The 25,822-nt window shown below is 47.0% G+C and overlaps 1 protein-coding gene across 1 annotated transcript in view; it reads right to left on the reverse strand.

Moving 5' to 3' along the window:
- TUBGCP3 (tubulin gamma complex component 3) overlaps window positions 1–866 on the reverse strand; it is a 370,876-nt gene extending 370,010 nt beyond the window's left edge. The window contains exon 1 of the mRNA XM_085622213.1: window positions 599–866. Coding sequence (XP_085478339.1) covers window positions 599–674 — 76 coding nt within the window. The 5' untranslated portion in view covers window positions 675–866. The remainder of the gene's footprint in view (window positions 1–598) is intronic.
- Window positions 867–25,822: the final 24,956 nt, after the last annotated feature.

Raw genomic sequence — 25,822 nt, forward strand, 5'->3', positions numbered from 1 at the left:
GCGCAGAATGAAAACAGCTGACAAAATAATGCTACTTGCCACTACTGGTATTACTTGTCATCTGTAAGTGCACCCGGGTCTTTAACCTGTGCCTGTTTTGTTTTTATCACCAGTTAACCTTTTTAGGTATGGGGCTGGCAAAGAGCCCAGGAGAAAACTGATGCGCGAGACTAAAGGTTCTGTGTGTACATCAAACGCCAGAGCTCCCAAGATTCCCAGGTCTATACATGCATGAGCAATTTAAATAGTCCATGATTCTCACTTTGCAGTCTTGCTCATAAAACCAGAACTACAAATCCCATGATGCAAAGAAAAACCTGGAACGGATAAGCTTCTCAACCAATGACATGGGGAAACTCGAGAGCTCTAAAAGCTGGTGTGGATCATATAAATAACTGGGCATAATAGTCAATGATGCTCAGGATCAACGAATGAGCACAACAGGGTAACTTCCGTGTGACAAGCAGCACAACGGGGCAAAACAACTGTGCAAGGATCCTAGCTCCCCAACAGCACCGCACTTGCAAACGCGTTCACCCTATGCAGTTCACATCACGGCAGTTGCTGCCAAGCTGTCTGGGAGCCGGTGGCCTTTTACCTTCGCTCTTGCCCAGGATCCGGCAGACCAGGTTCTGCAGTAGAACGTTGGGGGAGCGCTGGTCCGGGTTCGCCATTCTAGAGCCCGGGGAGCAGGGCCCGCACACCCACCGGGTCCCTCCTAGGCTTCGGTTCTACAGTTAGCTACGGCTCGTAGCAACGGCGCCATTTTAACAAAACCCGCCGAAAGCAACACCGGTGTTTCGCCCACAAGCTCCCTCCCTCTACTCCCACAACTGACAGGGTTCGCTCTCATCACTTCCCCCTACGTCCAGTACGTTGCAGTGAGCGCGATTACTTAGTTCCGGGGAAGAAATTGGCCGGCGGCTTCCTTTCTCTTGCTGCTGAGTAAAAGCCGAGAAAACGAAAGGAGTGGCAATTTCGAGGTTTCTTGATAGTGGTGAAGCAGGTCGCGGGATGATTGTTTAGTAAGGGACGGATAAAATAAATTGACACTAATCGGAATTTGAACAACATTCGTATTAAAAGGGTAAGAGCTCACGTAAGAGAAGAACTAACAACATAGCTGGCAAACGCAGGCGTGACTGGTAATGTAAACCAGCCCTGGACTTTTTTTATTTTTTCTGTACATAGGCGAGAATTGTACGTTTCTATTCCGCGACGCCAACCTTTTCCAAGAGTATGCGGGAGAATCTACCCCCAAGGAAAGTTTAACAAGCCTTGGCATAGCCAATAGTTCTCACCTTTGGGACCTTATAAGTGTTTAGTTATCCAGCACAATATCCTTGGTGCAACAACATCAACTGTTGCATGGCTAAACACTTATAAGGTCCCAAAGGCGATCCCTTTTGGCTATGCCAATGCTTGTTCAGTTTACAAATGACAGATACAGCGTCCTGTGAGAGATGTCTTGAGGATGGGGCCTCCTTTTTTTTTTTCCTTTTTTTTTTTAAAGGGCCATTAGTGCACCAGATGCAGTGGCATTTGTGCGAAGATTGTGAGGGGCCACCTCATCACAATTTTGTGTGTCTTAATAGCAAAAATGGAGTGGGAGATATTTTCCTTGCTAACTAACATTAAGGGATGGTCATCCTTGTGCATATGGACAAGGCCCAAGCAACATGAGGCAAGAAGAGATCGGACTTCAGCACACTGAAGATGGGAATTCGAGCACACTTAAGAAACGAGAACCATCCATCACAGCAGGCGCACACGTACGCTGTAATTACCTGACAGCGGTATGTGATAACGTTTGTAGACTCTTACATCCCGCACAGGCGAGGAGGTGCAGCAAGTACCAGTGACGTATACTGTTAGTGGAGTCTTTGTGGGACCCCACCTGGGATGCATTTGTGGGCAGGGCAGAGGGTCTTCCTAGTGATTTGGGACATTGACAGGAAGCCAGGATAGTGGTTTGATGATGGGCGGGGCAATAAAATGTCAGAGCTGCAACAACATTCTTGAGCCCTAATCACACAGCCACTAGTTTGAGCTCATTCACAAACTCCCCCATTCCGTTAACACCCTGGAAATGGTTAAAAAATTACTGCTGACACAGGCAGGGTTAAACCTGTTACCAAGTTGTGAAGGGGAATGGTGCACACTGAAAGGTGACAGGGAAGGAATTTCTTCTCCACGAAGAAAAATATTTTGTCTGTAAAAGAAAAACCACACAAGGCATCAAAAAAAGAAAACCCAGACACAGCCGTCACCTCCACCGGTGCAACCAACAGCACATAATTGCATTACAAAGCATAATCAGGGAACAGCACTGTGACCCCACCCATAAGACGAATTTGAAGAACTAAACACACACCCACACATCCAAACACAAAGAAAATAACACTCACACTGAAAAGTAGGGGCAGATTCCCACACTTCCAAACAACTATAAGTGTTTTATCTAAAACTGTTTTAGTCTCGGAGCATCCTGCAACTATAGTAATATTCTCACTGAAATTCCGAAGAGGTTTGTCAACCTTGGAAGGATGAACGCCCGTGACGCCCCTACAAACAAATCAGCAGCTAGCACTCAACCCGCTGAGTCACCTCATCATTTAAAGTGATAGTGCCATTCTGCGCGAAGCCTGGTCTCCAGGGAAGTTCCCAGTACTGGGCTCGCCTTACCTTCCTCCAGCACGTTGTCCAGCTGTAGGTTCCTGTTGCAGTCTTCGTCCATCGCCCCATGTGTGCTCCAGCACTCCATGGCCCCCTTACACTCCGGCCCACCCCCTGTCCAGTTCGGACTCAATGGGGGACATATTACAGGGGGAGGGGAGCTACCTTCAGTGCCAGATGGCAACGGTCGCATCTAAGAGATCTGAAAGAGTAAGGGAGGCAAAGAAGGGGAAACCGAGGGCCGAGTGGGATTTGAATGAGCTCACTAGAAAACAGGAGAGAGAAACCGAGAAAGAAAGGGGTGTACAAGAATTCCAAGAGAACGGATGAAGGAAGAAAGCAGGAGTGGCGGGAAGGAAACTAAGTGAGCCATGCGAGAACTGTTGGGGGGAAAGGAGAGTTAGGAAATAAATAAAAGCAGGGGGAAGGCTGAGAGGGAAATTGAAAATAATAAAGAGGGAAACAAAGAGTCAGAGGAGAAAGTAGCGAGGAAACATGGATTGGGAAAGGTGGGACAAGTGCCAAAACAATACCTGGGAGAGAGAAACAAATGAAACAATGGTGGTCAAAGCAAAAAAAATGAGAATGTGAAGGAGCAAGGAAAAATAAATCAGGGATAAAGTTAAATAGGAACGCAAAGATGGGGGCTAGAAAGGGGGAGCTGTAAGAAAGGATGGGGCAATGAGCAAAATATATTAGGAAGGACTGAAACGGAGGATATAAGAGCTTAGGAAAACACAAATATATGAGTGCACAGGGAAGGAGGGGGTGGGGGCTGAGGAACAACTAGACTTGTTACTTTTCGCCATAATTTGTGGACCTTCCACGCTCTGTGCAATGCAATTTCTCTGGACTTGCTCCCGCTCGGCGCACAGAATATTAATTTTGATGCCACCAGGGGGAGGGAGTAACATGCAGCAGCTGTTATGAAGCCCTTTAGAAATCGGTCTGCTCCTTTTCAAGCACACTCGTGCTTGTGCTGGCCTCCGCCTTGCGGGAGTGAGCAGTGGCGGCGCAAGAGCCATATGTTTTCAATTAGCACGCGCGCCGCTGCTCGCTCCCGTATGGTGGATGCCAGCACAAGCACGAGTGTGCTTGAAAAGGAGCAGACCGATTTCTAAAGGTCATCTCCTAGAGCAGCGCATGCGCGCTGCCTCGGTGCGACCTAAAAATATGCAGCCAAACGATGGGCTTATATGCAAGCCCTAGCTTCACTTTAGCTAGGTCACTTTTTTGACGCTCGGGTGGCGCTGTGGGCTAGCCCATATTTACAATGTCGCAAAGCCATTTTGCATGGCTTTACACAGCCTTGTGAATATGGCCATCTTTCACGCAGAGTTCTGCGTCAGAGGGCCGTGTCATGGGTGTTGCTGTGGGTGTTCCCAAGCAACACCCATGGCTTTTTGACACTGCCTCAGATTTACAAGTATTAGTAAATCTGAGACAGCGCCATACACTAACGCCTTTCCAGGGGAGGTGTTGAAGTGGCGCAATGAGGAGAAATACTTTTTGTTTCTCTTTTTTTGCTCTTTCTATGTGTGCTGCATCATACATAGAAGGAGCAAAACACCATTAATGATTGTTTTTGTGCAGGAAGGTACCCCTTCTTGCACAAACACAATCATCCCTGCAACAAAGGCACCCTTGTACCATGGTGCAAGGGTGCATGCGTTCGTGCATGATTTGCAGTTTGTGCGCTGGTGCAGGGGAGAGCACGGGCACACTGCATTCCTGCAAATACGGTGCATCCCTGCTTTATTTTTATGACACAGCTCGACGCAGCAAAATTGCTTTCAGTACTGCGCCATTTCATTGTAAATATGCCCCAATGTATTTAACAGAATAATTTACCAAATATGTTTTACAGGCAGTTCCGAAGAAGGATGGAAAATTGTACCTTAACACGCCCTTGTTGCCTCGAACGGTCAGGAAGCAGGATTAAGGACAAGTGTAGGAGCCTCAAGATAAATAACAACTCAACCACAGCGCATGTATAAATTCTAAATGCGAGACACATTGAGATGAACTCGCATACATTTCACACATCTCCCTTTTTTATTTGCAAACAAAAAGAATTGCTATCCATCATTCTCGCATTCTTGAACCTGAATCGCAAAAATCTAAGTCACTCTACCTTCTATTCACACCTACTTTTCTGATCACACCCTCATCAAAACCTGTTGGAGCTTTGCACTAAATACATTTAATACATAAGGCCAAGGCTGTGTGAGTCTCAAATTACGATGGCCCAAGGGTAAATAAAGGAAACCATCACAGGCCAATATTCAAAGTCAAAACCATAAGGGCTTATTCAAATATCAGAATCATTACAGGAAGCAAAAAGATTAGCCTGTCAGAAAATTCAATAATTCACATTAAGCAAGAGGTAAACATATGGTCACTGTTAGAAATTGGGTTTCCAAGTGGTAGATGCACCCTTTCCAAAAAGAAAACACAATCCTAGTGAGGGTAAGTTCAGCTGGAGCAGCCGGTCCATTGGGACTGAGTGGCCACGCCCCTCCACCTTTCGCCCCTCAAAAATAGCACTTGGATGCAAATAGCGCTCAAAGAGTTAATTGGTCTCGCTGGACCAGGACAAAGTCAAGAGTTCAGGCCTCCCTCAATGGAATGCATGCCAACCCACACATGGCCCTCTGAGCAAAAGTACCTTAATCCTTGTCGCAGTAGGTTACCATGCCCGAGAAACTTCAGACTCTGGACACTGAGGTTGGGGCTGGTGCTTCTTGGATGTCTTTTACCTTGTCAGGGTCAGGGCCGATGCCCTTATCGGAGAATCATACTTCTCTCGATGTAGTGTGAGCCCACAGTCTCTGAGATGGGGGAAGATGGCTTGGAGGCGAAGGAGGTGTTCTTCCAAAGTGGGAGCATGCTCCAGAATGTCGTCGCTCAGGTTGAGCACTTCACTCAGCCCATGGAGGACGTTTTTGATGATATTCTGGAAGATCTCGGCAGCGCTGGAGATCCCAAAGTTGAGCCTGATGTACCTACTGAGCCCTGCGTGAGTCGAGAAAGTAGTGATGGGGCGGTAGTCTGGGTGCAGAAGTATTTGATCGTAGCCAGACCGGAGGTCCATCTTGGAGAAGCACTTGGATCCTGCCAGCTCACCGATGATATCATCCAAGGTCGGAGTGGGTTGCGTTCCCGCTTAATTGCTAAGTTTGGGACTCATGTCTACACAGATGTGTACAGCGTCGGGCTGTTTATGCTTCTTTGCCACGATGATGGGGGATATGCATGGCGTTGGTCCTCGCACCCGTTTGATGATGCCCACTCTCTCCAGGAGTCAGAGCTCTGCCTCCACCTTCCGCCGGAGATAGAAGGCAATTCTTCGGTGCCTGAGGGCTACTGGAGCCACCAATTTGTCAATGTGTAACTGGATGGCTGGTCCTTTCAAACACCCAATCCCCTCAAACAATGTTGTGAAGTCCTGCAGTATGGGGTCCAGTTCGTTTGCATGCACATAAAATGCACACTGGATCAGGTTGAAGACTTGAGCTGTGCGGCAGCTAAGTAGGAATCCTGACCCTTCCTGCGACATGTACACCTTTGCACGTTGGTGGGTAGTGTCATGAGAGAGATCTGCTTGGAAGATGCCACACAACTTCAACGGTGAATGGTTGTCGAATGCGTATATTTGCACGTTGGTGCTGCAAAGTGCTGGTGGATTGGGTAGGCTGTGGTAGATGTTTGTGGCCATGAGGTTGATGGTGGCTCCTGTGTCAATGAGCATGGCGACGGAGTGGTCTTGCACTTCGATCTTGCAAATCGGCGTGGTCTGCCGGGTGGCCATGAGCGTATCCAACATCCTCACCACGTGGACAATGTCTACGTCATCTTCATCCAAGTCACTGCTGGAGGAGTCATCTGGGTACGGTTCGACTGCGCACACTTGCTTCTGTGGGTCTTTATGCCGTATTTTCTGTGACGAGCAACAGACTTTGGAGAAGTGGTTCTGCTTACTCCATGCACTGCAGGATTTGCCACTTGCAGGGCTGGTTCCGTTGTGGAGGTATGGCCTTCCGCATCACCCACATGTACAACTCTGAGGGCTTTGCTTGGCCAAGTGTGGGGCTGATTTGGTGAGCTTGGGTCTGTTCCCGCATGTCTCTGTGTGTATGGCATTGACGGGTTTTTCTTGACAGGTTTTGCGAAGTTGGGGTCCATGTGGGCCGCTCTCGCCTCGGACAGTTTTTTGGAGTGCCCAAGCCAAGCATCAGAATGTCTCTGATAGGCATGTAATGCTCCTGCAGGACGCTTTTGTGCAATTTGGAGGAGGCGCACCATTGAATGAACTTTGCCCGCACCTGGTCATATTTGTCCGGAAAGGGGCAGGTGCTTGTCAGTTCTCTCAGCCGCTCGTAGAAGACGGCTAAGGATTCGTCCGTTAGGTGTCATGCTTGGCGGAGGAGAAACTGCTCCTAGTCAGGGTTCAAAGTGTGGTGTGATAGCATCACGCATGGTGGTGTAGTTTTCGGAGGTCCGGCCTCCCGTACTGTCTCGGACATCTTGTGGATGTCAGCTCCTCCCAGGTGAAGGAGCATGGGCTGTCTACGTGTTACCGGGATTTCTGCCGCTTCGAAGTAGGTCTCCAGGCATTCAACCCACGCCTCCAGGTGCTCCGCTTGGGACAGGGGGCCCATTGCTGGTGAACAGCTCCAGCAGCAGGACTGATGTCATGGTGGTGAGTGGAGGGCCGCGGTGGTGGGTGTTTGGTGAGAACGCTGTGCTGCTGCAGTTTTAGGCGCACTTACTGCTGGTGGTGCTATGGTACAGGCCTGCACATGCAGTGAAATGGCCGTGACCCTGCACAACCTTGCAGGGGCTCTGGCAGGGTGCTAAGGGATGTGAGTCCTCTGGGAGGGCTCTAGGCAGAGCAGGTTATGTCCTTCTGGGCTTTGTGGGCTAGCAAACTATCTGTGCTGTGGGGTTGCAGGGCTGCATAGTGGTCCCTCCCTGCAACAGTATGGCAGAGCGCCGGCCTGAGCATTCAGGGCTTGTGGACACCTGGCATGTCCCAATAATCTGCTGGCTAGGGTGTTGCAAGGAAGCAGGCACACCGCGTGGGAGGCTTCCCGCCGAGTGGCAGTGGCACCACAGGGATGGCAGCTGCAGCCGACTGCTTTTCCGGTGTCGCCAGGTAAACGGTGGGTACGCTGTGGGGGTGTGGCCACCTCGTCGCCAGTGTGGTGTTGGACTAGGTGACAACAGGCCTAGCCAGGGGCACCCAATTATGAACAGTCGGGCTCTTTCTTGGCTCCCCTTACACTGGACTAACGTACGCCAGTCCAGCCCATTATAATCACGTGCAGGGGCTTCCCAATTAATCTCTCCCCTACGTAAATGGGAGAGGTGGTCTCGTCCTACATCAGCAACACTACAGACTGCTGGCCTCTGTAGCGCCAGGTGAGGCCCGCCACAAATCACTAACACCCTTTGGAAAATGGTGTTGGACAATCCAGGAGGCAGTAGTAGAGCCAAAGCAGCAGACAGTCAATGACCATGTGAATAATGGACAATAATCAGTCTCGCCTCCCGTTTGAGCCCTGCAGAAGCATAAGGCAGCTATCACAGGTTGAGGCAATGGGAGATTGCACAGGAGCAGTATCCATTCCTACTGGACATGGAGAAGAGATTCCATTCATACAGGCCGCTTGGAGGACTACACAGAAAGATGCTGTTGGAAATGTTAGGACCAGAGACTTTTTCGGACTTCTTGGGAGTGGGAAGGGCACACAGGTCCCTGGTGGCCAGGCACCCTCATGGCATGCTAGCCCGACCCATCATTGCGTGCTTGCTGAACTTCTGGGACCGTGATACAGCACTTCCTTTGACTAGCTAGAGAGAAAAAGCAACTCTCATTTGATAGCAATAATACATCATTATACCAGGCCTTCATGGAGGCAGTATAGGACGCAGGTGGAAATTCCGACCCATCCAACAACAGCTCCGTAAAGCCAACATACAATATACTATAGTATACCAGGCCCATCTCTAGACCCTTCATAATGGCAAGCAGCAGGTATTCCAGGCTCCTAAGTACCATCAGACTTTCTTAAAACGCTTCCCCCACAGTGATGAGCCAAGCAGGAGAAACTCACCACCATACCACACGGTCTCTAAATAAGAGTGCATACGTGACGCCATTGAGGGGCCACATACCCCCTCAGAGCCCTCACACATACGTATACATATAATGTTGCTTTTGAGGGCACAACACCATCTCAAAGGTGTCCGAACTAGAGATCCCCCCAACATCTGCATGTCCTCGGTGCAGGCACACCCGCTGGACGATCTGGCATCAGTGATGGGAAATACCCCTCTATGCCTTGGTCCTAACTAATCTGTTTTGGTTGTTCGGAATGTTTTTTTCATTAAGGGGAATGTGTTACATTGTATGGGGGACATGTATGGATACTGTCCTGAGGGGTTTGGGCTATCAGTGAGGGTGTGTTAGGTTGGGAGAGTTTTCATTTCTCAATTATGGACACAGGATAGGAACTACAGAGCACCACCAGCAAGCAGTACACTACAGTCAGCACAATAATTTCCCTATTGTCCACATATGGCTCAGCTGACAGCTCTTGACCACCCACTACCATTCCAGAGACAGATGCCAATTGTAATGCAACTATTTGTTGTCTGACCTGGAATGGCAGGGTGCTAGGCAATCCACATAAGAAAAGGCAAGTGCTAGCCTATAGATAGACATCGCTTCTCCATGGTGCTACTGCAAGAGATGCACTTTGATACATGCTCAGACCTGTCTAACATACCGATGGGCGGCATACTGTTGCATATCATCCTACTCCTACAACCAGGGTATGGCTATACTCACAAAAAAGGTACCCCCTTCATTAAACTGGGCTCATACTGCAACGATCAGGGGCAAAAAGAACAATTGATGGACAGAATGCAGAACAGTGTCATACATTCACCCCGGTACAGAGATCTGGGCCTAAATCCATTGTTTTTTTGCTCACCATGCTATTCCAGTTTGGACCCAGCCATATGCAAATCAGTCTTGACCCTGTGCCCGCTGGGAACAGTCCAGCCCAACTGCCAGGCCAGGTCCACCCTGGACTGGAAACAAGCATCCTGGGACCGGTTTCGGGCTTTCGGCCCTCATCAGCCAGGATAGCTTGACTCCAGTGGCATGAAGAGCACGGGACCCACGTCTGGGCATACCCGTCCCACTCGGGGTGACAAATGCATAAAGAACAATTGATGGACAGAATGCCGATCAATATCATACATTCACCCCAGTACAGAGATCTGGGCCTAAATCCATCGTTTTTTTGCTCACCATGCCATTCCAGTTTGGCATGCCGCCCTCTGGGGCAGGTGGGGCTCCGTGCGTGTCACATTTGTCAATTGTTATGGCCCAAACACCATGACCCTGGATTCTGTGAAACACTATGTAATAGGGTATGAGCCATCAGCCCCACAAGCCTATTTTGGGGCGGGCCTTCAACTGCACCCTTCACAATTACATTGATAAATCTTACACAGCCCCAAAAGAGGACACACTTATTTCCATGTGCTTACGCACAATTATAGAGGGGTCATGTTCTAGTAGGTATATGGAGACAGTGCAATACCCCAACAGCAGGAAGGTACACACTACTCTGCCGCACATGGTTTATGGTCCCGACTGGACTTTTGGCTAGCCATGAGGGATGTAGCCACATGGGCTAGGAAAGTACATCATTTGGTATGCACAATGTCTGACCACTCCCCCGTACTGCTGATCATGCAGATCCCGGGGTAGCTGACTAGTGGGACACAACAGTAGCTAAATGCGCAAGCCCTGCTGGGTGAAGTCTTCGCAGCAGAACTTCAGGCAGCCGTAGCTGAATATTTTGCACTAAATCTGGGGTCAGAGGATAAAGGTTATGAATTATAGGGAAAGCCTTTAAGGTTACTATCCAGGACATCTGTATCTCAAAATTGTGCAGCATCCACAAGGGCCTGAGGGCCCATATGGACAAACTAGAGCTAGAACTGAAAGTTCTGGAGAAGCAATTTTAAGTGGGACATTGTTTCAAACTCCAAATAACCATTAGGGATAAACTCTTAGAGTACATAGAGGTAGCCAACAGAAGGCCAAGTACACCCGAAAGTACGCCCGGGCCTGAGCCTTTGGGGAGGGGGAATGCCAAGGGTACTCACTGACAAGCATGATTAAACACCTATGGGCAGCCAGCTCTACTGCTTCCATTATAGAAGAACAGGGTACGGAGCACCATGCCACGCCTCAAATCCTGCACATGTTTCATTCATATTAATCGGGGCTCTACTCTGCCAGGGATCGCAGACTTGGAAGCAAATTGGTGCCTATCTGGAAGAGACTGCACTGGTGTGGCTTAACAATGCTCAGGGGCTATTTCCAGCACAAACCTTCAAACCAGACGAAGTACTAGAAGTAGCAGATGGCTTGCCCACATGCAAAACTGCAGAGTCAGACGGACTCCCCGCAGAGTGCTATTAGCGTTATAAAACTCTTCTGGCCCCACACCTCTTGAGCATGCGTGAAGAGTCTTGCAAAACCTGATTCCCCCCCCCCTCAAGAAGCCATCCTGATGCCTCTTCTGAAACCTGTAGGTAGGCGCAATATTGCGATGCTCATCGCCCACTATCGCTCCTCAATGGTGATAATAAACTATTGGCTAAGTTAATCGCAAACAGGATAAACCTCATCATTCCTGATATGATCTGACTAGACCAATCTGGGTTTATTACAGTTCGTTTCACAACACATAATATTTGTACATTCTTTGTCTTGATTCAAGACCTCTATCCAGAACTCGACACAGTTGCAATCTTTTTAGATGCCGCTAAAGCTTTTGATTTGCTGGAGTGGGGCTATCTCCTTCCTATTTTCTCTCAAATGGTATTCTGGAGTTCCCTATGGTCTGGATTCAGGTCCATTATAATGCCCCAACCACAAGAATATGCATTAATAACTGCCTTGTCGACCCCCTAGCGATCTCGAGGGGCATGCTGCAAGGTTGTCCGCTCTCCTTATTTTGTTTGCCTTCGCTTTGGAGCCCTTGACTATAAAATTACGCCAAAAGTATGTGGACCATGTGCTTCACTATACATAGCACCCTATCCTGATATTGCTGTAAGCGGATGACATGACCCTACTCTTACGGAACCCTGGTAACTGTCTTAATGAGATACTGAGAGAATACATTCTATCTGGAGTCTCAAATAACTGAGGTACATTTGTTATCTTTGCTCTAACAGTGGGGATGTGGCTCTTCACCCCTGGCTTCCCCCTGAAGTGGTGCAGGGGTTCAGTGAAATATCGGGGGGTGAGTTAGCTAGAACAGGAACATAGTAATCAGAGGCAACTATAGCTGTACAGTCAGCAAGATTAAAGACAAGGTGTCCTGGTGGGTCACTCTCCCTTTAACATTGGCTGGCAAGATAGGGCTTAAAGAAAGGGAATTGATTCCCCAGCTGCTCTACCTGTTTATCACTATACCGCTGACACTTACCAGGTGCCTCCTCCATCGGAATCAGTCTCAGTTCCTAAAATTAGCCTGGTCCAACAAAACTCCACAACTAGGGTAGGGCCAACGTGCATTGCCATTTCACCAAGGGGGGGTTTGAGGCTCCCTGCCCAGAACTGTACTACCTCTGCGCACAAGCACATTATGCATATTACTGGTATCCCCACACATAGCGATCGAGACGGATGCGATGGCAACCGTATCTCTAAGGGCACTTATATAGGTGGTGCACTCCCCAGGTATGCACTAATTATGCCCCCAGTAAACTGCACGCTCTGAGGCATGGACCGAGCTAGGCAGAAGAGCAGAGCTGGAAGTGCTATATTCACTCTCACTTCCACTTCGCCAACACCCATGACTTTCAGCCACACACGAACCAAAAGCATCATTCCAGCTGCATGACTTGGGACTGTAGGAGAGTAGGATCTGCTTCTTATAGTTACCCCCACATTCTGCTGATGTATCGCTGTTTTCGACTTAGTCTGACTGGGATCCTGCCATCCAGGACCCCAGTCTAGCTGCTTTCTCCTCTAAATTGATTGCATGTACTATAGGTACTCTCCAGATTGGATTCTGGGGTACCCTTATCAGTCCCTAGTATATGGTATACTATGCACCCAGGGCATAGGTACCCCAGAGGCCTCCCAGGGGCTGCAGCATGTATTATCCCACCCCTGGGAGTCCATTCAAAATGACACCAAAGGTCTGCTACAACAGCCTGTGTAAGGTGGTGCATGCACCCCTTACTTAGATATAGGTTCACTATATCTATTCTATATCACTGCACATATAAACCTATCAGTCACCCCTATGGCAGGCCTCATCAATCCACAAGGCAGGGTGTTGGGTTTTATGTGAGATGGTGCACCTGCATGAGCAGAGCCCCTCTGCAGCCTTCGGAACCTAATATTCCGGGGTTGTTTGTGATGCAGCCAACCATATATATTTAAGTGCATTATAACCTCGCAGTAAATGCTAACTTTAAAACGGCTGCATAGAAACATGTTGTGTTTGGTGTCAAACACCTTGGAATCATACCTCCCCACCAGCAACTGGTGGGGGAGGTATGATTCCACCCTACTAGAGGGACTTATGTGAACACCGGTACCAGCTTTCCAGAACCTGGGCATCACAAAATGGATGTTGCCAGCCACAGACACGAGTCTGCCCTCCTGCTGCTGGACGAAACTAGAACAGAGGAAGGCCTGACAATAGGTTTCCTGTCACAGGGAGGTGTGACCACCTCCCAGACAGACTTTAGTGTATTAGGACTGGGTGGGTGCACTCTGAGAGTGCTTTGAAGTCTGCACTGGGGGCACATTTGATGTCCCTGTGCATAGTCCAGCTCAAACCGGTTGCAGGAGCCATTTGCTCCTGCTCTGGCGCGAAACTGGACAAATGACATGGGTGTAGCCACCCCTCTGTCCTGACCCTCCCATAGGTGGGTCCCCAGAGTTTTTCCCACTCCTTCCTTGGGTATAAAGAAGGAACCCCTGACTACAGGACTTTAGATTTCACCTGGACTAAACTCTTCTACAGAAACCAAGTACCTCTATGATCTGCGCGACGTTGGATAACTGAAGAAACTCCCTTGGAGTAAAGGAGTTACTCCCCTGTAAGGCAGACACCTAAAACGCATCTGACCGGTTTGCATCTCCCAAGCTCCTGAGAGCTCCGAAGATTTCTGCAACACAGGAGGTGGGTTCCCGAGGTCTCTGAGATTGATCTGCGCTCTCAGGAATTCTGAGGCCTGTATCCCTCGTGGGGACCATGCAACCCGAACCCCTGTGCACCACGTACTTTTGCAGCAGCATATGCTTTTTGGCAACCCCAGACGCTGTGCTTTGGGCTTCTTGTAGTCCTGACCAATGTTCCCTCTAACAGTGTAGGGTCTGTGTGCGCTGCAGTCATGGCTATGTGCGCTACGAACCACACCGCGCGTGTGTGCTGAGCCAAATATCACTACAAACGTTTGCTTAAAACCCTAGCAGCCCAGCTCTGTTAAGAGACATTTTATTCCTCTGTCTGATGTAACATTTCCTATACATTGATTTACACACTATGATTCAGTGTCTCTGTGTAATGTGTATTCGATGTAAAGTGCTTAACACCTTACACTGGTATGAGTGGCGCTATTAAACAAAATAAATATGAAAGGGAGAGGGGTTATGGAGACTTGAGGGTCACTGTTAAAGGCTGGTAATGAGAGTATCCGTGGCGGAGGTGGTCATTGGGGCGCCAACAACATTAACCCTCTGCTCTTCCTTTCCATTAGTCAAAACGTCCACTAGACAAAACGCCATCTCTCGCAACTAAGAACATTAATCACCTGAGTTATCGTTACATTTTTATTGTTGCAGAAAATTGTTGGAGGCCAAGAAACTGACAGCAAGTGCTTTTAAAACCATATTATACTTGCAAACATGACGCCCCCACCTGAAGTCAGCGCCAGCCGCGGTCTGTGCAGGTAACAGCGGTGGGGCCAGGTAAGAAGGGATTTCGAGGGACGATGCCAAGGGAAAATGAATTATTTATTTAATTTTCAACTCGGCATCGTCCCTCCCAATCCCCCTTTACCTAGCCCCTCTGCCCCACCGCCTTTACCTGCACGGACCTCGGCTGGTCAGCACCTGGTGCGGGCACACTGCCCTAGAGCCACCCTGCTCAAGGGTCCTGTGACCTCAGTGACAGAGTCACAGTCACTCTATGGTGTGCTCCTTCATAGGCCTGCCTGCAAGACTCGAGGTGAACTTCAGAATAAATTGTGGCGGACAGACCTTCAAGGTTAACCCACACTTGCCACTGCTAGGGTCCACCTGCTGATGCTATGACACCAGGGATTTTAAGATCTTGCGGGGCCTTCTAAGGTCTAGCATAGGAATGTGCTACCTCAGGGGGAGTAATCTGGTGGACTGGTCAGGAAGGCTAAACCTGGTTCCCCAGTTTCAAATTCAGCAGCTCTGACCATAGTGCCACATCCGCTCCCCCACTAAACACCATACTGTTCCACTGAGAGAAACTTGCACAGCAATGACCAGCTATAAACACCTGGTTGTGACTCAATTCAAATTACGCACTAGACAAGAGCAATATGCGGCCTAAAGAACAATTAATATCCTAAAAAAAGCAAACACGCATAAGGAATGCAAGATTAATTAAAGCATGTGAAATGTAAGCAGGAACAACATAGTTACCTTTTTCTTTTTACACTAATTATTCAGAAATTAGTGAGTGCGTTTGCCTGAAAAGTTAAGGCCAGACTACAAGGTCCAGAAGGGACCCGTTTCAATGCCTATTGCTTATATCCTTACAAAACATAAGCAGTACGGTTTAAAAAGACCACATTCGTGAACACAAAGCCGCTGTACACATTTTGCTTTCCAATTCACCCATCAAGCAGGTATTTCAGTACCTCCAGGAATAGTGCACTTTCCCACCCAGGGAAAACAATGTTGTTCAAAGAGCGACGAGAAAACAAAAGTAGCGCTTCACTGGCAAACACTGTAAAGTGGCGCTAATGTGTTTAGGTGTGAAGAAATCCATCTGGCCCTCTGTTTTGCTTTAGTTACTTATTTTTCATATTTTTAATGTTTTATTTCTCTCCACCTCGAGACTGCACTTAGAAATTGAAAAATGGCAGAAGAGTTTCCAGCAAAAGTGTTTCTTTTTTTAATCCATTTCACAGGGGAGCAAATAAAGGAAAGGAGGAAAGAGAAGGTAATACCTGTTTCTTGAAGTCTCGGTTTTCACTAAATGAGGAGGAGCGAGACAGAAAGAGAGGGAAGAGGGGAAACAAAGGGGGAGTGGGGGGCGGCAGCTGCCAGCGGCAGGAGAACTGAACATGGTCCTTGTCTTCTCTGGGCACAAAGGAAAATACAGAGTCCTTTTCCTTCTCTGCCCGCTCCGCCCGTCCCCAAAAGCCAAGCCTTAACAATCGAGCTTGGCGATTTCTGCCGTCCGGGATGCATATTTTAAATAAGAAAGTAGGGGAACGGACTTCATGAAATTGTAGAAGTAGGGGCACGCTGTGCCCTGCCTTCCCCGCCCACTTCGACCACTGCTTGTTGTATGATATAGCTGGATGCAATGACAGAAACAGGAAAATACAAGTAGGGTGGCACACTATGCCAAACACAGAAAAGTAAGTGTAAGTCACCCCACAGCTGCGCCCTATTAAGAGAAATTCAGCAAGTCTACCAACACGACGTGTGCTTTTCACGCCGTGTTTGTAGAGTTGATGCATTTCTTTTTGTAACAGAGCTGGGCTGCGGGGTGAATGTGGGCCTTTGTTAAAGATTTCAGGTTAATCACAGCGCCCATCTGGAGCTGCAATTAACCTGAAAACTTTAACAAAGTCACACAATCACCCCGCAGCCCAAGAAGAGAAATTCAGCAAGTCTACAAACACGACGTGTGCTTTTCACACCGTGTTTGTAGACTTGCTGAATTTCTTTTCATAATAGAGCGCAGCTGCAGGGTGATGGGCAGATTGTGTGCTTTTGTTAAAGTATTCATGTTAATTGCAGCTCGTGACGGAGCTGCAATTAACATAAATACTTAAACAAAAGCACACAGTATGCACCGCAGCCACATGGAAGAAACACACGGTTTTCGCGCCGCTCTCTTTTTAAAAGCAGCGGCGCGAATGTTCTTCGTTGATGTGCTGTGTGTGTGCGCGCTCCACACACAGCACTGCACGCTTCTTGTAACGGAGGTGCGCGCACGCCCAGGCGCGCCCGTTATTGGGAACAGTGGTCCTGACCCTGAGCAGTATTTCCACCGAAGACTTCCGGCCTGGGTTGCAGTTGCCTAGGCTTGTTGGTGTTCAATCCGGACACTGACCCCCCAGCACTCGACATCCTTCGTGGGACAGCTCACCTCCGGACTTTGGTTGTCGTCGACGTCTCCTGGTCCCTGTGGCTGCAGAGTCAAGCTTCACCTCTTCTCACCTGAAACACCCGACATCGGTGGGCATTCGTCTATGGTGCCCCTGGTCACTGTGAAGTAACCAAAACTCTGTCCCCTCTGCTTTCAGGTTCTTCTCACCTCGGATCCATGCTTGGATTGGACCGGACACTTTTCATCTTCCCAGCTGCAGCACTTTTCCGCATCACGCCATTGAAAACGACAAAGGTTCCCGACATCACTTGACCCCTATGCACCCGGCTCCTCTGGGATAGGTAACACGGGTATCTTGGTACTTTCAAGGGTGCTGGCCTTAGAACCTTCTATGTTTAACTTGGTTTGCTTAAAGTCGTCTCCGAAGTGTCTTTAATCTTTAAAATTCCAACCGCGACTTTCCCATAGGATTGTACGGAGCTCGTGCCTGTGTTCACACACTGCACCCCTCCTCCTTGGGTCCCCTGTGTCACTACTTTGGGTGGTTCATTGGGGTCCCAGTGATTCTACATGCTCTAGGCACTGTGTCTAGTCAAGTCGTGGTTGTTATACCACTTTCTTAGTATATGGTTTGGTCTCCCCCCCTGGAGCCCACAGTGTATTGTGCTATATACTGTCTTTCTAGTGATTTAATATTGTGTGCTTTGTTCTCTAATCTCATAAAGAGGTTAGTAGAGAGTGTTTAGTAATAAATACATACATTTTATATGTTCCTTGTGTTGTTCTCCTTTCATTTGGTCATTCAGGAGGTTCTAATCTGGTAAAACAAGCTGCTTTACATTCCTTCGAGACTTAGCCTGAAGGCTGCTCTCCATAGTACCACTAGGATAGCTTTCAATAAAGGTTGTCTTTAACCTAATCATCAATAAGGGTTGTTTGGACTGGTACAAGGTGCCCACTTTAATGAGGGGTCAGCATATACCAGGCCAACTTCTCACATTGGTGTGCAGCGGTTGGGATTCAAGCTTGCTATTGTTTTACCAGATAATCTCATTGAGTGACTAACTGAAAACCACCAACGGTATTTGGTACATATAAATCAAGACTAGAATAAGTAAGTTCTACTGAACTTGATGTTGGGTAAGTCAAGTGTCTAGCACACCCTTTCTCCTACTCAATAGAGTGTGGCTCTCACTAGGTTAGGTAGGCGCCTACACCACATAACTCTAGTATGTCTTCAAGGCCTGAAGCCAGTGGCTCCTTGCCAACTAAGTATTACCATCTCTCATTTCAGGAATTGAGAAATATGTGTACATCTAGGAAACTGAAGTCAGAGAGACATGCAAGCACCCAACGTCTCATAGAGATGTTGCCTTTAGATGACCTCAGAAAGACCCCAGGGTCTGATGAGGCAGGCAAATTGGGTGGGACAGCAGATGAGGAAAGGCCAGGGAGTGAAAACGTATATGACCTGGACTCAGATGCTGGCCAGGAGGATGAAGATGATTCTAATCTGAACAATCCAACTCTTCCCTCAGGTGGGGGAGAAGGCCCCAGTGGCCCTCTCTTTACTCCACCTGGAAGAGTGTTGTAATGGCTTTCTTCTTCTGTATTAATATATATCTACGTATCTCACTCTGAGATGCTTGGTGTTCTGGAATGTCAGGGACAAGCTGGATCTAGAATGTTGTAAGAGGGAGAGAGCATTAACCTGTTGGCAGTTGGGTGGATGAGCTGTATTTACCTACAACTGAGAATAAACTAATAACTTCACTCATTGAGCTTCAACCTCATTCTTCTCATCAAGAGACTACCTTTTAACACTGGCGACGACTGGGATCATCATCAGCTCAACTCCAGCTCCTAACCTGATATTATCAACAGAATTCATCTTCTATGCTTAAGAAAGACAACGACTTCAAGTAAGATATTTGCTATCTTCTCCCAAGAAAGGCTTTGGCTGTTATCTCTGACGTTTCACACACAGCGTCGCTTATCCTGAAACTTTATTGACAGCGCGCTCTGCTTCGATATACCGTTTGCGATTTCTTCTACCTAGAGGAACTTCCGGTGTTGAGGGCGTTTCATTTGGTGTTGTATGCGGAGACTGGGCACATAATGTAGTTTTCTTATATTTGACAACTCCTTCACAACGATCTTTAAAGTAATTAAAAAAAAAGAAGAGGAAAACTTACGCTAGCCCTCGCGCTATCACGCGCGAAATCTTCGAAATTTTTTACTCCATGGTAGTGACGCTTCAACGTTCCGAGTCCCTTTCTCTCTTCATGGCCAGGATACAAAGCATCTGAAACGCATCGTGAGAAGACGTGGAACGCAACGCTGACGTTGTTTGTCTTACCCTGGATTGGCTAATCAAAAAGCGTTGCCCGTATTGGTTGAACCTGTTAGTCATCTCGTGAACTGTATCCTGATTGGTTTATGGGCCATAGCGTTTGCAGAAATTAACACAAGTTGAACGTTGACAGAGAACATAGGATTATTTTCTTACAGGAAATTCAAGGTGGACATTCAGACTTCGCATTCAAGTAAGGCATGGATTGTGTGAGCTTCTTAATTAAAGCGTGTCGAATCGTTGCATCATCGCATCTGGTCATATCACTGACACGTACAGTTAATTTTCTTGATGGTCTGCGTGTCGAGGGCCATTTGCTAAACAGCGCTGCAGCGCTGACACGCACAGCTGGTTCTTTGAATCTTAATTTCGTTCAGATTTGCTTAACAGTGCTGACACGCACAGCTGGTTCTTTTATTTTAGTTTAGTTCAGCACTTCTGTGTAAGTTCATAATTCAGGTGCTCTCAGGTCACATCACTGACTCATACTTATATCTTGTATGAAATCACAACTCGGACGTGCACAATTTTTTTTATTTGGTACCTGAAATTGTGCAGCTTTTCAAGCACGGAGTACTGCCAAAACTTTAAGCGTTATCAGAGATAATCCTCACAATTGCAAGTGTGTTTTATCACCATAATGATTTTGTACAGTACATGCATTAGCATTGATTTTTTATTCTGATTCTTTTCACTGAAAATTCACATTTTTAAATTTTTTTTCCCTAGTTTAAATTCTCTGAACAACCTTTACCATGCAAAATGTCACAGCAGCTCCTTTCTTTCTACAATCCCCAGGTGACCCTCCCATTAAATGGTCGAAATGGAAGAAAGTTTTCGAGCGCTATGCTCGAGTATGTGGTACTTCTCTAAGTGTAGAGAGAAAGACTGCTTTGTTGATGCACTGTCTGGGATTGGAGGGCCAAGATGTTTTTGACCATTTGCCGGATGTCCCAAGTGGAACTAGTTCTAGTCTTAATGAGTATGAACAATGTATTTATAAGTTGGATGCTCATTACTTGCCAAAGGTTAGCACTATCTTAGAAAGATATCATTTTGGCAAGCGTATGCAAAAAGAAGAAGAAAGCATAGAAAATTATATTACGGAACTTAGACGCTTAGCGTCCAGTTGTAAGTTTGATGCCCTAACGGATGAAAGAATACGAGATCAGTTTATGCTTGGTTGCGTATCTGAGAAAGTACGTGATGAACTCTGGTTGAAGGATGAACCTTTTTTGGATGAGGTTCTAGTAGTGGCTAAGAGAATAGAACACTCTCTACAATGTGTAAAGGTGATCAAGAAAGATCTTAATAAAGAAGTGTTGGTGATTAATACCAATTTAGCTTCGAAAAAGGAAGCAGATAAGTGTGACTCTCATGCAAAGTCACGATTTAAAGAAATAGGTGCAAATAAACCTCGTGACAATCCTAACAAGGGTGGGAAGTGCTACAGATGCAATAGCACTTCACATTGGGCAAATGATAAGTCGTGTCCCGCCCTAAATGTTACATGCTCTCATTGTAAAAAGAAGGGCCATTTTGTGAGTGCCTGCAGGTTCAAAAATCTAAAGAAAAAAGTGAGTGAGGTCTCTGATGGTAACACATCAGATCAACATGATTTCGAGTGTGGACAAATTGTGGTCCAGGTTGGGGCTGAGGGACCTCTTGATTTCATTTTGGTGGAAGGTCACAGAACTAAGGTATTGTTTGACTCTGGGGCCAAGATTACTATCATTTCTAGCAAATTTCTTGAAGATAATTTGTGTGGGAAAGTCAAACTAATGAAACCAGACATCCGTCCTACTGCATATGGTGGAGATGCCATTGAATTAAGGGGATATTTTAATGGTCTAATTGAATACGGAGAGCGTTTTCACTTCTGGGAAAGTTTATGTTTCGAAAAAAGGTGATAGCATCATCAGCTGGTGGCACCAAAAAGATCTTGGTGTCATGTTAGACCCGAACAACAATCCTCCCATCATTCTAAAAGAGAGAGGAAGTGTTGAGTCTGTGGTGGAGAGTTCTTCGCTACAAGCTCTTTTGATAAGTCAATATCCACTGGTTTTTGGTGATAAGCTAGGCTGTCTTAAGGGTTACTGTCATAAGATTAAACTTTCTCCTGGTTCAACACCAGTTTCCTGTAAAGTCCGAAATGTTCCGTTCACTGTCAAGGAGGATATGCTCAAGGAATGAAATAAACTAAACTCCCAGGGCATTATTGAAGAGGTAGAGGGAACATCATGGCTTGCTCCGGTGGTGGCCGCAAGGAAACCTGACAATTCTTTGAGGCTCTGTGTTGATCTCAGACAACTCAATAAATGTGTTCAGGTAGATAAGTATCCCTCCCTAACATATCTGAGCTGTTGAGTATGGTGGGTGGGGCAAAGATATTCAGTACCATTGATCTAACGTCAGCGTACCATCAAATCTTGCTTGATGAGTCCTCAAGGGATCTGACTGCCTTTATCACTCCGTTTGGAACATTTAGATTTATTAGACTCCCATTTGGGCTAGTATCTGCTGCCTCGGTTTTTCAACGTGTCATGGATAAAGTTTTAGTCAACATCCCTGGGGTTTGTGTGTATCAAGACGACATCTTGGTACATGGGTCTACTGTTGCAGAGCATGAAAGAAGGGTTAGGCAAGTGCTGGACAGGCTTACTTCTCACAATTTAACTATAAAAAAGGAAAAGTGTAGATTTGGCCTCAGTAAAATTGACTATCTGGGCCATACTATAAGTGCGGAAGGTGTGGTTCCTAAAGCTGATCTTGTAAACACCATTAAAGACCTTGTCGTTCCTTCTTCCAAGGAGGAGCTCATGAGATTTTTAGGAATGGCTGAATACTATAATAAATTCATAAAGAATTTTGCTGAGGTCACGTTCAACATGAGAAATTTGTTAAAGAAAGGAGAAAAATTTAGTTGGAATAGTTTGTGTGACAGAGAATTTAATGACATAAAATTGAAATTACAGAATGCTCCTAATCTTAAGAATTTTGACCCGAGCAAGAGCTCTATCATTTCTACTGATGCAAGCCTGAAAGGGATTGGTGCGGTCCTGTATCAAGGGGGCGTCCTGCCTGAGAATACCATCATGTTTATATCTAGGTGTTTGAAAGGGGCTGAATGTCATTATTCAGTAATTGAACGTGAAGCCCTTGCGGTATATTGGGCTATTAAGAAATTAAAAAAGTTTTTGTGGGGCACTTCATTTGTCATAAGAACTGATCACAAGCCTCTTTGTGAGGTGCTAACTAAAAAAGGCATTGACTGTCAGGTTCACGGCTTCCTTGCCTGCTGTTCTCCCTGCTTGCCGGTCACGAACGAATGTATGCGGGACGACCTCCTCACTTCCGGGTTTGTCGATAGCAGTCTAGTCGTTCAGGACGTCAGCGGAACGTCACCAGCACTTCCGGGGAATCCGCTTATCAGCGGCGGCTTTTTCCCCGGCCGGTGCTTCTGATTAACGACCTTGCCTTTGCAGCCGTCAAGACGCCGTCCCTGGTGGGACTCAGCAGCCCGTTGGATCTTCATCCCCGCGACGCTGAAACAGCCACAGCCCCTGAAGTTGCGCTGTTTGCCTTCCGCATATGTACTCGCGCCTGTAGCGCCTGGACCTTTTGCCACAGCACCTGAAGCGCTTGCCTTGCCACAGCGCCTGAAGCGCTTGCCTTCGCCATAGCGCCTGAAGCGCTTGCCTTGCCACAGCGCCTGAAGCGCCTGCCTTTGCCACAGCGCCTGAAGCGCTTGCCTTTGCCACCGCGCCTGAAGCGCTTGCCTTGCCACAGCGCCTGAAGTGCCTGCCTTTGCCATAGCGCCTGAAGCGCTTGCCTTTGCCACAGCGCCTGAAGCGCTTGCCTTTGCCACAGCGCCTGAAGCGCTTGCCTTTGCCACAGCGCCTGAAGCGCTTGCCTCTTTTCCTCCGTGCCTGAAGCGCCTTGCCACTAGATCACGGCACTATACGCACCTACAGACAGCGCTCCCACACCGGTGCGTCAGTGCTGATTCGGAACTCTTGATCAGCGTGGTGTGGATTGGCACCTTCCTGTTTTCTCTTATAAACATAGCACGGACGTGCTTCTATTCCTCAACCGTCACCAGTTGGGGGGTCCTTATTGTTTGGTTAACCTATAGCGCAGGAGCGCTTGCCACATCAGCGAAGCAGCCTGGTAGCCTACTCCTTCTGGAGGAGTCACGGAGGTGAGTGTCGTTCCACATGTGTGCATGGTATGAATGGTCCCGGTCTGCCATGCGGTAGTAACCATTTCCTTATCTTCCTCTGCAGTTGGGGTTCCCCTTCCACCCGCACCGAGGGACGTTCACCACTCCCCGTGATCCCACATCACTCTTATTGGCTACCATCCCAGCTCGAATCCTTGTCCTAGTTTGTATAGACACTCAGAGTGGGATAGGGTGGGAGTGGGAGAGTTAGCTCCTGCCGTCTCTGCGAGATATCTCCACTGGTAACAGGTAATCGGTGGGGAACCTGACATTGACTCTATATCTCCCAGAATCTCAAAATGGGTGGTTGGTTTACAAGGGTTTAATTTCATTGTTAAACATGTTCCTGGGTCAGATAACGTTGTTGCAGATACTCTTTCGATGTTTGTTCCGATGAACAACAAGACATATTAGACACAAATTCAGATCCATCTTTTAGTCTTCCACAGGACTTTGTCTGTGGGGTGGATTATAAAGTGATTTCTCGTGAGAGGTGGCTAGATGCTTGCAAGTGTGATACTACCATTCAAGAAGTCTCCAAATTGATCTGCGATGGATGGCACCATAAAGGTCAAGGTGGTGACTCGGTGAGAGATTTCTGGTTAGTCAAGGATCAACTTTCAAGTTGTGAGGGGCTGTTGTTGAGAGGTCATAAACTAGTACCTCCGGTTTCTTTAGGGAAAGAGATCTTGGATTTGGCACATGAGGCAAACTTAGGTATTTCCAAAACTAAGGAGAGAGTGCGTTCTAGCTATTGGTGGCCAGGTCTGGACACACAGATTGAACATTTGGTCAGGGAATGTGTCCAATGTACTCTCAGCGAGAAGGTTTTGAAAACTAGGACACAGCCCATGGAAAAAAGAGTTTGTCCGTGTGGCCCCTGGAAGGATACTGCTCTTGATATTTTAGGGCCTATTCATGGAGATGGTTCAGACACGTTTGTTATAGTAGTCATGGATTTTTTTTCAAGGTGGCCAGAAGTATCTTTTCTGAAGAATATTAATTCAAATACGGTAATTAAATGTTTAAAAGACATTATTGCCAGGGAGGGAATTCCTGAGACCTTACTTACAGACAATGGTGTACAACTTGTTTCGAGAGAAATGGAGACTTTTCTTGGTGATTGTGGCATTATTCATAAAAAATGTTCTTTGTATCACCCGGAATCCAATGGGACAGTAGAGAGATTCAACAGGGTCTTGAAGGAAACGGTGTCTTTAGCAAAATCTAATGGTCTTAATTGGCAGGATGAAGTTTTGAAAAGGGTGTGTGTGTATCGTTTTACCCCACATACCACTACAGGCAAGTCTCCTTTTCTTTTGTTTCGTGGAAGAGACCCTGATACTTTTTTAGATCTACCATGGGTAAATAAGTTTCTTTCTAACAGGTCTCAAGAGGTTGATCCTACATCATGGCAAGAGAAGGAAGATTTGAAATGTTCTAAGAGTAAAGAAAACTATGATGTTCGTCATGCTGTTAAGTCCACAAAGGTTAAGGTGGGTGATTGGGTTCGGATTAAAAGACCAGGCTTTGCTGTTTCTGGATCTAAATTCACTAAACCGTTAAAGGTTATTAAAGTTTTCAACAATGCTATAAGAACAAGTGATCACAGGGTATGGAATCTGGGTCGTATTGTCATATGCAATACTGTCGTGGGATCAAGCTTTCCTCACACCGTCACAGAGGGAGAAGGAGCTCCGGATGTCATTATGAGGCCCAAGAGAAATTCTTGCCTTCCCTCTCATTTGAAGGATTATGTCACTTAATTAATGTCACATGATGTTAGATGTGTATATAGAATATGTGTTATGTGTTTTGCTGTAAAAGTGTAAAGGAGGGAGATATGTTGTAATGGCTTTCTTCTTCTGTAATAATATATATCTACGTATCTCACTCTGAGATGCTTGGTGTTCTGGAATGTCAGGGCCAAGCTGGATCTAGAATGTTGTAAGAGGGAGAGAGCATTAACCTGTTGGCAGTTGGGTGGATGAGCTGTATCTACCTACAACTGAGAATAAACTAATAACTTCCCTCATTGAGCTTCAACCTCATTCTTCTCATCAAGAGACTACCTTTTAACAAAGAGTTAACAGTTTACCAAGAAGATCAAGATCTACTTCTCAGGAATCTAATCATTCTGGTACTTCTGTGGGGATCTCTGCTTCTCACAAAAGAGAATCCTATTATAAGAAG

The sequence above is a fragment of the Triturus cristatus genome, chromosome 8 (genome assembly GCF_964204655.1).
Source record: "Triturus cristatus chromosome 8, aTriCri1.1, whole genome shotgun sequence".
Taxonomy (NCBI): Eukaryota; Metazoa; Chordata; class Amphibia; order Caudata; family Salamandridae; genus Triturus; species Triturus cristatus.